The following is a 14,523-nucleotide window of genomic DNA, read 5'->3' on the forward strand; positions in this document are numbered from 1 at the left end:
GCCCGCAAGGTAGTGCGGTTAAGGCGTCACCTAGCAAAGAACCAACGCCTACAAAACAAAGGGGTGCTTACTATTAAAGACGTACGCGAAATGCAGTTAAATTTAGCTATAGACGCAAAAGAAAAGGCAAAGAAGGCTCTTATAAGGGCACAAAACAAAACGATTAAAGAAGAACAACAAAGGATCAAGGCAGCCCAAAATGTAGCACGCTGGGAAGCCCGGAACCAAGGCAACACAGATAGCTAGTTGGTTTTATTATAACTTTAGTAGCGGTGGCGCATTGGCTGATTTCGTTGAAAGACCTGATTTTGTGGTAATACTGAGCTTTTGGCTGGTAAGTGCATTTGGCTAGTCAGCACCTATTTTAATAATAGGTGCACTTTTTAAGTGGGTCATGAATTATAGTGGGGCGTGGCACGATTAGGCACACGGTCGAATATAGTAGACACACAGGCACACGTGACTTAATTCGCGGTTAACTACGGCAGAATACTGAAATCGTCCCCGTGTAAAAAGCAGCACATCTGTTACTAACCGGGAACCTGCTCTAAATAATCGATACAGCTTGTCGTTTTACATCACACACTGCAGATATGATTCTGGCTTAGACAATGCGGTGAGAAGTAGTTGACTATAGAAATGACTCCATCGACCAGCCATTTGAACGGAAGGCATGAGCAGCGCTTGCGGACTATGATAGTATTTTGCAAAGTATGCTTACGACACATGCAACATATACGAAGTATAAGCTAAGTTATGGCAGAGTACTTACGCCTCGGATTACTTTGGACTTTTAATACTCTTAACTATATACATTGTGGTCAGTGTATTTTCTTCAAGCCTTGCTATCTTTACCTATGTCCAACCTAATGTCGTCCTAGGCTGAATTTTGGGTTGATCCTTTCCACCGCATGTTCTTTATTGACGACATCAACATATCTTTTCCCCATGCTGAGATAGAAAGAGTACCGGCTTGTAAGTGACCCTTAATACACATTAAGGGGTTGCAATACCTAATGCACATCTACTGATGTGGTCTGAAATAGTGATGAACTTTGTCTATGCTCTTTTCATTCCTCTCCTCACCATCGCTCTCTATAACACTCTCACTGGCGCCAGCCTACACAAGCATCATGTCGCAATACTCGGAATCGGCATAGCATTACTCCTTGCATCTGCCTTGACGGACATCGTGAAGAACATGGTTGGCCGTCCACGGCCAGACCTGCTTGCCCGGTGCAAACCTGCCTTGGATACACCTCTGGGCACGTTAGTCTCCCATACCATCTGTACTGAGACAGACCGTCACAAGCTTCAAGATGGTTGGCGTTCCTTCCCCAGCGGACACTCTAGCTTCGCTTTTGCAGGCCTTGGCTATCTCAGTTTATTTCTGAGCGGCCAATTAAAAGTGTTTGTTTTGAGAAATAGCGATAGCACCATGCCAACCACAACGGGGGAGAGGCTAGATGGGAACAAATGGACATTTCATGTGAGGGGCGACCTTGGACGAGCGTTGATATGTCTCATGCCTACACTTGGAGCTACGGTGATAGCTATTTCACGTTGCCAGGACTACAGGCACGATGTGTACGATGTCTGCGTTGGCTCATTTATAGGCTGGAGCATCGCTTACTGGAGTTACCGAAGATACTGGCCACGACTAGACACCTATCATTGTGACAAGCCATGCACTGCGCCAGAGTGTTCTAGTGCAGAACTTGGTGGCTACAGGCATGTTCGGGACGAAGAAGAGGGTAATCGCAATTTAGGGGCTTCCTCCAGATCCTGAGAATATAAAGCTATTCTCCGGTTGTCTGACCAACCACAATCTCTGCCACAGAGCTTTAGGTTGTTTTAGGCTGTTGTTCATCACAAGAGTAGTGGATACTGATCAAAATAGTATCTCATGGTCAAGTTAGTCCGCGAATTGAAAGCATACAATGCTTGAGACAGCTCGATTTCTCCGGCAGCTATTAATACATCGGCAAAGGACTAGAACCCGGTGCCACCATCCAGCTGGGACCAACGTCAAGCCCGTATTTTACTTCTCATCTGCACTTTCATCCTTGGCAAGATCATGTTCTTTAAGCAGAGACGTGATATCATCTGCACTCCATAACCTGTGGTATATCTTGCCTTCCTTTGTCTGCCCTACTGTAGCAAATTCGACTTTCGAAAAACATATTAGCAGATCGAAGGAAAGATCATGGTCGACCATGTGGGGGGTTAAGAACATACTCTTCTCGCTGCTCAATTTTGTAGAGTCCATTGTTTTGCTCAAAACCTTAACAGCCATGCCGCAGGCTTCCTTCAATGTGCAGTCTTCTTTGTAGTCCTGCTTTAGCAAACTCTGGGCGCTTGCATTATTCGCCCCGGCACTGGTAGCCTTCCATCCGCCATAGTTACCAGAGGGGTTGGAAAGGTATAGCTGGAACTGCCGTTGCGGATCCCATCCAGCATAGATGAAAGATACCCCGAAAGGACGCAGGCCACCATGCTGGGTGTATCCCTGCTTCAAATCACACAGTCTTCGCACCAACTGCTCGCAGGGTATATCGGTATTATAGGTAAGGAGGTATCGTTGCGCAGCCTGTCGGGCATAGTTGATCAATATGTTGGCATCTGCAGTCATGCCTGCGACGGCGCAGATCATGTTACTGAAAAATCATTAGCCTAAGTCAGCTATACTCTGTATTGGGGGCTGTAACTTGCTCGTTCAGTATGTAAAGTTTCTCCGCAGAAGTGTCCTGCTCTAATAGCTTTGACGTGACCTTGCGCTCCGCAGCAAGAACAATGCCGTCTTTAGCTAGAATGCCAATAGCTGTTCCAGCATGCGAAATGGCCTCGAGCGCATACTCGACCTGATACAACCGGCCCTCTGGGGAGAAAATTGTGGTCTGGAAAGATATCAGTTCATGTGTATTTGTTATATCTTTCGTGTGCAATCTAGAGTGTGATATTTTTAAGTTCCATACGAAACAAAACATACGCGGGAATCGTATCGTCTCGACATGATGCAAGTTAGCAATCAGTTGGAAAACCGAGTCCTTATATATGAGCCGGTGATTGTGGTTGTAGGAATCTGAGTTACTGCTCCTGAAAGGGAGTTTAGGGCTGGTAGTGCATGGAAACCAGAGCTATCAGCTTGAAGCTCCAGGCAAGCGGTAGGACGCGTATGAACGTCGAAATGTTCACCTGAATTATAAGGCATAAACTGCTGTTACATAAGCGTTATCTCATTTGCCTCCACCCCCGAACTTTGCGTCGCACCGCCAACCTTTCGCAAACATTACCGGGTATATTCACACTATTTCCAAGCACGCTGCTGCCTTCTGCGTTGTCGGGTGTCAAACTTTTCTTGTTGCAAGGGACTTCTTGGACATTTCTACGGACCAGACGGGAACTACAGTGAGCTTTACGAAGCGGTGGCTTCGAGAGTTGACTTCACCCTCGTTGTTGTCTAGACTGCCTTAAAATATATTGTAGCTCCATCAAGGGTTTCTTCCGCCAGGAGGAGTGCCAATCGTTCGGTTGGTTCTTTGATTAGGACCAGGCGCCCTTTGAAAACAAGAGCAGTGGCGTTCGAGATGGCCGGTGAGTACGATAGCTCCTAGTGCATGGCTCATGCCAAATCCAGCTATACATGTTGTCATCGCTATTAACACATGATCGTAGCAGATCCGGAGCCACGTCGCTCTGTTCGAAGCACAAAAGGCCAACACAAAGCGCTAGAGCAACTCGGCCAACCAGTCGAAGCCAAGAGAAGAGGGAGGAAGGCAGGAAAAAAGTCGGATGATAAGCAGGATGAATCTGAGGAAGAGGTTATTCGCTGCGTTTGTGGCGCCACTGAGCAGGACGGTGACCCTGGCGAGCCATGGATTGCGTGCGACAGGTGCGGCGCTTGGCAACACAATGTCTGCATGGGCATGAGCGTTTACAGCGAAGACCTTGCGAAGGATTATTTCTGCGAGCAGTGCAAACCCGACAACCACAAAGAGCTTTTGAATGGTATGGAACACAACGAAAGGCCTTGGGAGGAACGGCGTAAGCTTTACGAAGAAGAAAAGGCATCCGGGAAAAAGAAGAGGGGTGGGCGAAAGGCGAAGCCCAAGCGAAACAGTGACATCCGGGAAGACTCTGCCAAAGCGTCCCCGCCGCCTGAGCTGAAGAAAGACCAGAAACTAGCCGCAGGAATCAAGCGAAAGTCAAGATCAGGTTCCGAAGATCAGGAGGTGAAGGTAACTTAAACTTACCCCAGAAATGCTAACACCCTGTTGACATCGTGGCTGAAATGTGGTATAGGAGACTCAAAAGCGAAAATTGGCCGAGAAAAATAACTACCCAATTTATATTCCACCCGACGACCTACCGGAAAATATTACGGGCCTTCTCGATGCACGTCAGCCTCCTGCTCGCGGTCTCTTCCGAGCCATGTATGAAGTTCTTGGTGGGCTTCATAAGAAAGGCGAAATTACTTTGGTGGACGATGAGACAGTTGAGTTGGTAGCAGAACGATTCGCCATCCAGATTGAAAGGGCTGTGCACGATGAACATCCCAGCCACAAAGATTACGGCGCGCAAATACGAACGCTTCGCTTTAATCTGAAGGAAAATCCCGATTTAAGCACTCGACTGTTGGCGTCGACGCTGACACCCCCGATGCTAGCAGTCATGACAAGCGACGACCTAGCGTCCAGTGAGCTGCAACGGAAGACTGCAAAAATGAAAGCCCAAGCTGAAAGACAGAGCATTCTGGGAACGGAAGACAACGCTCCTCGTCTCAGACGCACGCACAAGGGGGAGGAGCTGGTTGAGAAGGACAATACTAGTCTGATCAGCGAGGACAAACCGCCCTCGTTGCGGCGACAGAGTAATCGAGAGGCTTTGATTGCAAAACCTCAAGTCCACGAGCAACACAAGAACGCCGTTGAACCCCAGGTACATTCTGGACAAAGGCAAGCATCGATAAAGGGAAGTTTGCACATCGAAACACAGAACGATTCTGCTCGAGGAGGCTTCGATATAAAAAAGGTATTCTCGAGTGTTCGGTCCCCGATTACGCCGCACGCACAGCGGTCGTCATACTCGCAACCACCTACTGGCAGCACCGGACCTGGGGCAGATCCCGAGGTCGACCGGCTTTTACAGGACGATGGGGATGAGTCGCCACCATATTCTCCGTCGGATGATACAGACCCTGATATCGTTTGGAAAGGGAGTGTTGCCATGAACATGGTAGCAAACTTTCAAGCAACCGCCCGGCATATCGGAGGAGTCAACCTCACCACAACTATCGGTCTACCATGGAGCACGCTTATTCCCAAAGCCCTCACCGTAGCTGGGCGCATTGACGAACAGATTGCGACAGAATACTTGTGTAGCTTACGATACAGCGCACCTACTGATGTTACTGTGGCCAGCTTATCCCCGGCCACCGATGCAGCAACATCTGGATTTCTTTCATTGGTTGATTACTTCACTGCAAGGAAGAGATACGGGGTTGTTGGAGAGAAGGGTGTCGGCAACGTCCGCGACACCTATCTTGTTCCCGTACCAGCCGGAACAAGTAGTCATCCAGAGTTCATGCTAAATCTGGAGGATAACTTTATACCTGTCTCAAGAGCAGCCCCTATGTTGTTACTGGTTGTTGTCTATCGGAACGATGAAGCGGCCATGGAGAGGCTTCGAGGACCAAATTGGGCCCGGCAGTACGATTCGCATATCGCAGCTACGGCTACGACGGCTCTCAAAATTGCCAGCGACGCCCCACGAAATCCTTCGTCTACAACCCCTTTATCGGGATCCGCGTTATGTTCCCAGCCTGCACCTGTCCAAACGGCATGTGTGCCACTTCAAGCGCCACATACAAGCTCAGGCCTACCAGCTGTGTCCCCAGTTATTGATATCCACACGGTCACGAACAAAGATGCCATCAAAGAAAGCGCACACCGGGAGGGTGAAGCTGCTGCCAAAGAGGTTCTCGGCCCGTTGTCGCTGTGCCCAACGGCTGTCTTCTTGATGTCGCAAGCTGCCAGAATGCAAAAAAACGAATGGATGATTGTCCGAGATGTATTTGAAAAACAACCACAAGCTCGAAATGATCTTCAATTTCTCAAACGCGAGCTAGAGAAGTACCAGGAGCAACACAGCGCAGCTTTACCTGCTAGGCCATCCCAAACACCGGTTCCTGTTCCGCGAATTCCTCATGCCGTTTCACCTCGTTCGAGTCAGCCACCATCAGAAGCCCATCCTACTAACTTATCTTCCGCCTGATAGCTCGCGATTTCCGTGGACTAATTGTGCCTCAGAATTGATATTTTTATTTGTACAATACTCAATTTTCCCTTAGTTTTTTATTGGTTGATCTGATGTATTGTCCCGCTATGCTGCTTGGTCGCATCTAGGCTTTCAAGTCTGCGTCTGCCTCAGTACTTGTTATGAAAATATTTTGTGCGTAATTTATATATGCACATATCTAACGAATTTTGAACTAGTGCTCTTGAAACTCAAAATGGATTGCCCTGGCACAGCTAGTTCAAGAGTCGTGAAGTATCACATCGGGCTTACTGTAAAAAGTCTCGCAGATAGCCTCTCTGTTGTGCCTATGATGACTGGTGTGCACACTGCGCAAAACAAAGCATTACATCAGCAATTGCGTTGGAAAGTAAGAGTGTTGGGTACTGAAGTTTACAGTATGGTTGGCCGAGTCACAACTACGGTGGCATGATACCTAACCAGCTTCATAGTTTTGCCAGGGCCTGATATGGATCACAGAAATGAACCGCAACTCTTCTTTCTTGTAACAAAAGGGCGTCCTACTCAAATATATCATCCATTATCTTCCATAGCTCACCCGAACGCGCATGTGATGACCTGTCTAATGCGTTATCAGCCCAATCGCTGCCGTTGAGCTTCGGCTGAGTATCAAAGCCATCGATTGAGCTGTCAAAAAATTGCACGCCAGCAAATCCAACGAGCGTTCTGCGCACGCTGTCTGTAACTTCTTGGAGAGCCCGCGTCTCGTTGCGCGTCTTTTCGAGCTGATTCTGAAGTAGGGATATCAAAGCCTCTCTGGTTTGGTGTGGCCGCCATTCATTGACCTGCTGATGCATGTTGTAAAAGATAGTTTGCAAATCTGCCAGTTTCTCGGTTGCATTATTGGGATTCGTGCTCAAGATTCCAGCCAGCTCCAAGAAATTCAGTAGTAGAGACTTTGACAGTTTCTTCAGTTCAAAAACTTTGTTGGCATGAATATCTTTCTCGGCTGATGTAGAGGGTATCATCGGGCCAAGGCGCTCAATTCCATGGTCTTCGAGTGATGGCAACCGATCACTCAACTGACTTTGGTTAGGTATCAACTGCGTGAAGCATACAGTGCAAGCTAAGCTCAACATATCGTTTTTCATATACTTACATCGTGCAGTTGTCCGAACAATCTCCATTTTCCGTCATCGGGTGGTGGTGGTGGCTTCAGATACTCCAATCCTCCGAGTATGTTTGGAGTTATCGAATGCGTTTGCCGAGAAACTTCAGATTCACTGGTATTGCGAACATTCTGTGTTCGAGTGTACTTATCATGGGTAAACTCTTTCCACAGATACGAAGGTGGGCTTGGATACGGGGCAATTGAGCTTTCTGCATCTTCTTGGTGAGCCATTGCCACGGTGAAGGTGACGTACGATCCGCGCAGTAGAACAAAACGGCTAAACGATATAGACTGCTTTGCAGATGTGGCTGCTTATTAAGAAATGTGGCTTGTACTCCATAGTGGGTCAGAAATCGATCGTATCTTATTACTCCGTACTCCGTACGTTGTACGGAGTAAATACGGAGTAATAATGCTCATCTACTGAGTGATAGCAATTTGTCCATCTCCTTCTGTCGTCTATCATCCCCTGCCATGGCCGACATTCGAGCTCTTTTTCGCGAGCAGCGCTCGGCATACCAGAAGTCTCACCCGCCCGCTGTATACTCACCCACAGGGAAACTTTTTTGCGATATTTGCCATGAACTGGTAAAAACAGAGGCGCAATGGGACGCTCATGTCCTGTCAGCTAATCACCGTCTACAATCTCGAAAGTCGAAAAGCGTAGGATCAAGCGTGGAATCCCTTAGTCAGAACCCCTCGAGTGACAACATGGTGGCCCAGCTGTATAAGAGGAAACACGGTGAGGTCGACGAGGGCACTATAAGCGAAGCCAGCTATGGCGATGAGGAAGAAGGTCTTCGGAAGAGAAGGAGCAGGTCCCAAAACCCGGGGCACATGGCGGAATCGAAATCAGATGGACGTGATCAAGATAGTACACGTCCAATGCTGAATCCTATTAGGGTCCAACCAAAAACACCGCCGATAGGACGTCGAACATCAAGAACACCAATTCAAGGCAAAGAGCTGCAGATTCCGTCTCGGCCAGCAACTCCAAATGCAACACGAGATGTGTTTCTCGTCAACAATGCCGCTACCGTCAGTAGCGAGCTCTCAACTGCTGCACTCATGCCCAAACTTGCGTCGACGACCCGCTCAGTGGCCACATCTGTAACACTCAAAACACCGAAGATAGCAGAAGGAGCTATGGAAGTCGACATAAGAGTAGCAGAAGTTGCCGAAAACTCAAAGATTGACACCAGCTCTTTCAGAGATCTAGACGAGGCAGAATGGGCAGCTTTTGAGGCCGACGTGGTCAACGCCCCGAGCTTCGCAGCCGTGGGACATCCTTCCAACGCAGAAAGTATTGTTGCCTCAAGAGAGAATGCCGATCTGCCCGAAAAAGACGGGTCACAATTCAAAATAATGGCAACGGGAGATACACAGATGAAGGAAGAGAAAGAAGAAGCGAATAGGGCTTTAGAAATCGAGTTCGAAGAGATGGTGGAGCTCGAATCTCGTGTCAAAAAACTTAGAGAGAAACGCGAGGCTCTCAGACGAAAATTCGCCCTGGGGCCTTCTATCTTGCTTGACGAAGAAAGTATTTTGCCCATTGTCAGTCCGAAAATGAGGAATTCAAAATCAAAAGCATATATGAATAGCCACGCTAGCGCTAGCGCCGACGAGGACGACGATGAGGACGATGATGATACAGACGATTGGGACGGGTTCAGATTCAGGGCCTAACTTCCATCGAAGAGGCAAACTCAATCCGAGTATAATATCGTCCTCCTATCATCACCACATATAATAGGTTCTGTACCAAAAAATAACAGCAAGGGCATATCTTGACGTGGTAGTGTCTTTGTTCGGTATGGCGCTTTCAAATTCGCCCTCGCGGTATGCAAGTCATTTCTCGCCACGCGCAATCCTTTCCCAGAACTTTCGCAGCCTCCAGACTCTTCCAACTCCGACTGTCTCTTCCCATTTCCGAATATGATCGCTTCGCCGCCCCACCTCTCTTTTCCAAACAGCCCCAATCCACTGCTTTAGGCCGTCCTTCAGCCTCTGCCGCTCGATCGCTCTTGTTAGTGCGACGAGCGACGGCGCAATGTGTCCAATTCCCGGCGCACACTCAACAGGCAGAACACACCGTCCAACCAACACCTTCACGGGTGGACGAGCTGCCAAACGTCGCGAGAGGCGGATGGAAACGAGGGACCTGGCGAGCTTGCGGGACACCACAGTCGTTTTTGTCAAAAAAATAGAGCGATCAATAAGATCAGAAAGAGACGGACGGGATAGGGAGAAAAGGGAATAAGCGAGAACGGTACGACAGCGGCGTCTTCGTAGAAGGTGTAGAATTGGGGCTATACAGAGGTAGCGAAGCTGGTGGGATGCCTATTCATATAAAAAAATTAGCTAATTAAGCGGGTGAATGCTGCATTGCTAGCTACAATGAAACTATTTCTCAAGGAATAAATAAATGTAAGCGAAAATGCGTTACGGAGTAGATCAGATACAGACTCAAAGCTACTCGGCGTACCCTCGAAGCAGAGAGCAAGTCGCTCACGTCCAAGAAGTCAAGTATGAACAGCATCACCTCGTTTGGCAAACTGCCAAAAGATATTTGTTTTAGTGATGCCGGTTTAGCCCGACTTAAGGACTTGCATATCGTAAGTGGGGTTCGGGGAGTATCTGATCGAGATGGTTTAAAACTGGCAAAACCATCGTAGGGAGCTGTGGAGGGAAGGTGCGTCAGCTCCATCGACCGAATCAGCCACGTAGCACTCGGGGTGGCCTCTGTAGGGAGTGAGAGTAGCCAGTTTGCGGTAGGATAATTTTGTCCGGGAGACGTTGCCTCTATAAATCGAGTAAGGGCAATGATGGCTGCAATATGCTTGGAGCGCTCTATGTTAAATGGCTAGGTTGAAGCATGGGATGCTCCGGATTGGTGGGAAGGGTTCTCTCGTACGTTAGTAAAAATCACACATTCTAGTGCGCGTCACTAGACAAGAGATACGATATTAAGAAACACTGTATGTACTCCGTACGTGGTGCTCCATAGAGATGAATATGTGTCTTATCTTACGAAGGACGGCTCACATGCATAGGTACATATGTATGTATGGCATCATTCGGTGATTAGTGTGGGGCACCGGTTTCGTTCTAGTGGGTCGTTAACGGGCAGGTAGCTACGTCGTAGGCCTGGTAGAACACGAAAACAAAACGAAACAGCCCGTATTGTACTCCGTACTCCGTACTTTGATTAATAACAAAATCCCTTCCTACTTCCCAATATTTCCTACGTTCAAAGCTGTTGGTTTGCTCGTTACCGAAAGAAGTGGCTTTAACAACAGTTGGGCGTTGTGCTGGCGATGTGTTGGCGATATGGAGGTTGGCCGCTTGACGTGGCCACCTTTACATTTCGAACCGCCACCTTCAAGTCGCAAAGCCCGAGGCATATATATCTGCGATCTAGAAGTCTACAATTATTCTTTCTAATCCCATATGTACTCTCACACCGAGGTAAGCAAGCGTCCAATTATCAATGTGTGTAACCCATGACATCGGAGGCACGGATTCGCAAATTGAGGAATGCGGGGTTGCCAGACGGTTTGTTGTCTCACTGCTGTGATGCGGGGAGTGAGGTAGAATACAGCACGTAAGATACATGATCACACGCACCGCTTTCCTCCTTAAAAGTACCAGGCAAAGAGCAGGGTTTCCGGCTACGTAAAGTTGCTGGAGGGCTTTTCGACGAACAGCAGCTACAGGGAGGTTTCATAATTCAGAGTAGCATAATCGTATTCACACACATATTCTGAAAATGCCCAGCCTTGCAAGCGCATTTCAAGCGACAGAGTTGAGAGAATGAGGAGCAATAATATTTACTGCTCAAGTGGTCCAGTTACAACCCAGGAAGTTAATATTGCCCATTACATTACTCCGTGAGTGCCAATTTCATGTATTTTGCTGCAGCTGTAATTTCAGGTCTCTTGGACCTGCCTAGCCAGCCTCGTCTAGCAACCACGACCATCATCTTCATTGGACAATGCTAGCCCGTGGCCTTATTGTGCCCCCCACTCCCCCTAAATGTTATCTGTTTAATCGGCCCCAGCAAATCTAGTAAAGCACGACAAAGAACATGCGAGCACTGAAGTGTGTCCCGGCTCCTTAACATACATTTTTATCTGAGTAGCCTTCTTTTTTCTTCCATAAAATAGGACTCGGTTTATTCCGGGCTTCCAGGGGTCGGTGGCCGTAAGCGCTGATATAGCAAAACAAAAAGGCTCAATTTATTGCACGTTTCGGGAAACGGCACGGCCCGTTTTGGAGACCCGGTCCCCATTTCAGGCGTCCTAATTCAAAGGACAGTAATAACACAATAAGAAAAATTATCTGTCGCGTTGGCTTTCCTGTCATAGTCACATAGTATTGAATGCTGCCCAACCAAATCAGCAAGAACACAAACAATGAAAGACATCGAAAAGAGGGGCCCGTACGGAGCACCGTGGTCCTTTGAAAGTGGCCGTGTCCCACATCCCCCTTGCTTAGCTGAACGCATATAGTTTCCGTACTCTTTTTTTTTTTTTTGCCGTCAGGGGAGCAGACAAAGGTTTGGTTCGCTTAGTTTGCAACTCACATCAGCAGTATTCCTTCCACCACACATTTTCGTAGCTCTATCTGCATAATAGCAATGTTCAAGAATGTTATGCACACAACCTATAAACCTACAATAACAAGTTAGGAACAACAATGATCTGAAAGAAATAAGTCAAGGTAAGATGAAAGCAAGGCGTGCCTCGCTTAGATGCAAATTTAGGACAACCCTTGTAAGAGCTACCCAATATTCGATTATTTTGGAAGCTGCTTTGCTGGCACTCTCGGGAGCTTGGAACCGCCTCTGATCGGCAATTAAAAAAGCCCCTGTCTTTCAGTCAACGATAGCGGTTCTAGGAGTATGCTCCCACCATAGATGAGGTGAGATATCATATGTGTTGGCAAGTGTTTAAAAGTACGTCACTGGTATGCAACCAGAAGGCGGGCTGCTCTTGTTGATGTTAATTAACGCCGAGTACATTTGCTCATGATTAGCTATAACCAAAGCTATACCTAAATTGACTTACTTGCAAACAGAGTATATCATGCACATGCTTTGCCTCTGAATACATACTCCGTTGCATTATGTATGTTTGTCTTTAAATACGTACGAGCAGGTTTGATAATATCTTTTAGGTACCTAGACGTATTGCCTGTCGATACTCCACTCACACTGACGGGCAAATTGGTGCACGCAAGCCAGCACATAATTATTCCGTAAACGTAGAAAGCCCGATAAATACAGTGTAGTAGATTGTCACAACCACCCCCCCCTTTTCCCCCAAAATCCGTTTAGTCAGCTTTGGCGACGTGCAAGCAGAATGAAAATGAAAAATAAAACTTGATCTTGAACGGGCATGGCATCAATCTCGACTTCTTATCGTCCCGTCCTTATGCTGTGGCGTACTTCGCAACAGCTGCAGTTGTGCTAAAAAAAAGATCCCAGGACGCAATTCTCAGAACAACTCATCGCGTGCAGCCATCAGTTTTGTCCAACTAGGATCAAACAACGCGGGCTTATACTATAATATCTTCGCCGCAGAGGGGCTACTGGTGTGATGCCACGTTTTTCACTGTTGCTGGCGGTAGCGTTAACAACGATAGATAAATTGCATTTTATTAGACATCTGAGCTCGCCCGCGGTCTGACCCTTTGTTGCATCTTTGACCAATTTTGACCCATAATCATCTTTCTCCATGCTATAGTCAGCCGGCTGACCGAATACACGTGTGGGGATTATTCTTAAACTCACCCGGTGTGGATATACATCTACAATACATTGTGGGTTGCTTTACTCCGTACAAACGTGTCTTTATACCCGCCCATATAGATACGGAGTATAATCACCCATATCGTGTGAAGTCGTGCAATACGAGTGAGTGTACGGAGTACAGTGCCCCGTTCAAATCTTCCTCTAGACTTATTGTTGGTGGTGGTAATCACAGCTATGCTAACCAAATCTCATATCCATATTCTAATGACTTTTCATTCCCGTTTTTCTTGCGATTTCTCTGATGCTTTTGAGTTCTTGTTACTGTAGGGTAGCAAATACAATGGTCAGTTTCAAAAAGTGTAGTAGACGCTTATGTGCTGAGATTGATGACGCCGTGTAAAGAAATTTCAGCTTCGAGGTGTAAATATATCACCTAATACGTAGCCAACTATTATGCAATAATGAGAAGTCAAATCATGCGTTCACACCTTAGAAAGAGGGAAAGCATCGGCGTTGGACCCTATTGACTGGCGATATCCACCTCTATACATTCTTAATCTTTGCAAATCCGTTCGCTCATAATGCACGCATAATGTACGTATAGTCATGTGAACAAGCTGAAAGCCTACCGCTGTCCGGTCTCCAGTGACGGGGGATTTTACCACGTAGGCACGCGAGGGATGGTAGGCTGATGCATGCACCGCTCGCGCGCTTGCGCGTGGGTAAACGCCAATTTCTGTACAGCAAATCGATATGAAAATGGGAGTATGGGAAGAGTAGGTTTCATGTAGGCTAGAACTTGAGATATTTCTAGAACTAGCATTAATCGAATGGGACCCGGCTTCTCTCAATGCAGGTGGTCTGAAAACCAAAGCAGCAAAGTGGTTGTGAAATTAAAATATATTCTTTTGCAAACTAGGAATTTAAGTAAACTAGGTACGAGAAAACTTGCCTGCTAGTTAAGTGGCATCCACCTGTGGCTTTACAAAGGGTGGACGGTGTGGTTCACGGAATACATGGCGTGGTGGGGGGAGGTCGAGCCAGGTCGGACTTTGAACCATGCTCAACGTGGCTCCATCGAATGTGACCATGGAGAAAGACTCTGGACGGGAACAGCGAAGGCTAATTTGTCGGTAGACAAAGGGATTGTTAGGGTGGCACCAGAAGCTACCCCTGGTCTTTTGAAAGTTGGAAAGTATTCTGAGGCGATCATAGTGATCCTCTCCAACTGGCGTTGGAGCACTTATGGCTCTGCCTGATGTGTTGTCTAAAGGTACCCACCTTTGAGAAGTAAAGGATGTGGCGATGTATAAGTATCCTGCAAAGCCTTTATTGTTGACGG

General features: G+C 47.3%; 4 protein-coding genes across 4 annotated transcripts; 2 read left to right on the forward strand and 2 right to left on the reverse strand.

The window, feature by feature from the left end:
- Positions 1 to 2,041: 2,041 nt before the first annotated feature.
- Positions 2,042 to 3,013, reverse strand: CMQ_5882 (proteasome component; the record flags this gene model as incomplete). Its single annotated transcript, XM_014316528.1, has 4 exons — positions 2,042 to 2,169; positions 2,239 to 2,657; positions 2,713 to 2,897; positions 2,990 to 3,013. The coding sequence occupies 4 exons, from the start codon at positions 3,011 to 3,013 to the stop codon at positions 2,042 to 2,044; spliced, it is 756 nt and encodes a 251-aa protein (XP_014172003.1).
- A 574-nt stretch (positions 3,014 to 3,587) lies between these two features.
- CMQ_5914 (phd finger domain protein) lies at positions 3,588 to 5,903 on the forward strand (the record flags this gene model as incomplete). Its single annotated transcript, XM_014316560.1, has 4 exons — positions 3,588 to 3,594; positions 3,679 to 4,238; positions 4,303 to 5,708; positions 5,729 to 5,903. The coding sequence occupies 4 exons, from the start codon at positions 3,588 to 3,590 to the stop codon at positions 5,901 to 5,903; spliced, it is 2,148 nt and encodes a 715-aa protein (XP_014172035.1).
- Positions 5,904 to 6,815: 912 nt separating this feature from the next.
- CMQ_5846 (uncharacterized protein) lies at positions 6,816 to 7,112 on the reverse strand (the record flags this gene model as incomplete). The annotated part of the gene is made up of 1 exon (XM_014316492.1): positions 6,816 to 7,112. One exon carries the CDS (start codon positions 7,110 to 7,112, stop codon positions 6,816 to 6,818), a length of 297 nt encoding a protein of 98 aa, XP_014171967.1.
- Positions 7,113 to 8,137: 1,025 nt separating this feature from the next.
- CMQ_5896 (uncharacterized protein) lies at positions 8,138 to 9,112 on the forward strand (the record flags this gene model as incomplete). The annotated part of the gene is made up of 1 exon (XM_014316542.1): positions 8,138 to 9,112. One exon carries the CDS (start codon positions 8,138 to 8,140, stop codon positions 9,110 to 9,112), a length of 975 nt encoding a protein of 324 aa, XP_014172017.1.
- Positions 9,113 to 14,523: the final 5,411 nt, after the last annotated feature.

Source organism: Grosmannia clavigera (genome assembly GCF_000143105.1).
Source record: "Grosmannia clavigera kw1407 unplaced genomic scaffold GCSC_146, whole genome shotgun sequence".
Classification (NCBI taxonomy): Eukaryota; Fungi; Ascomycota; class Sordariomycetes; order Ophiostomatales; family Ophiostomataceae; genus Leptographium; species Leptographium clavigerum.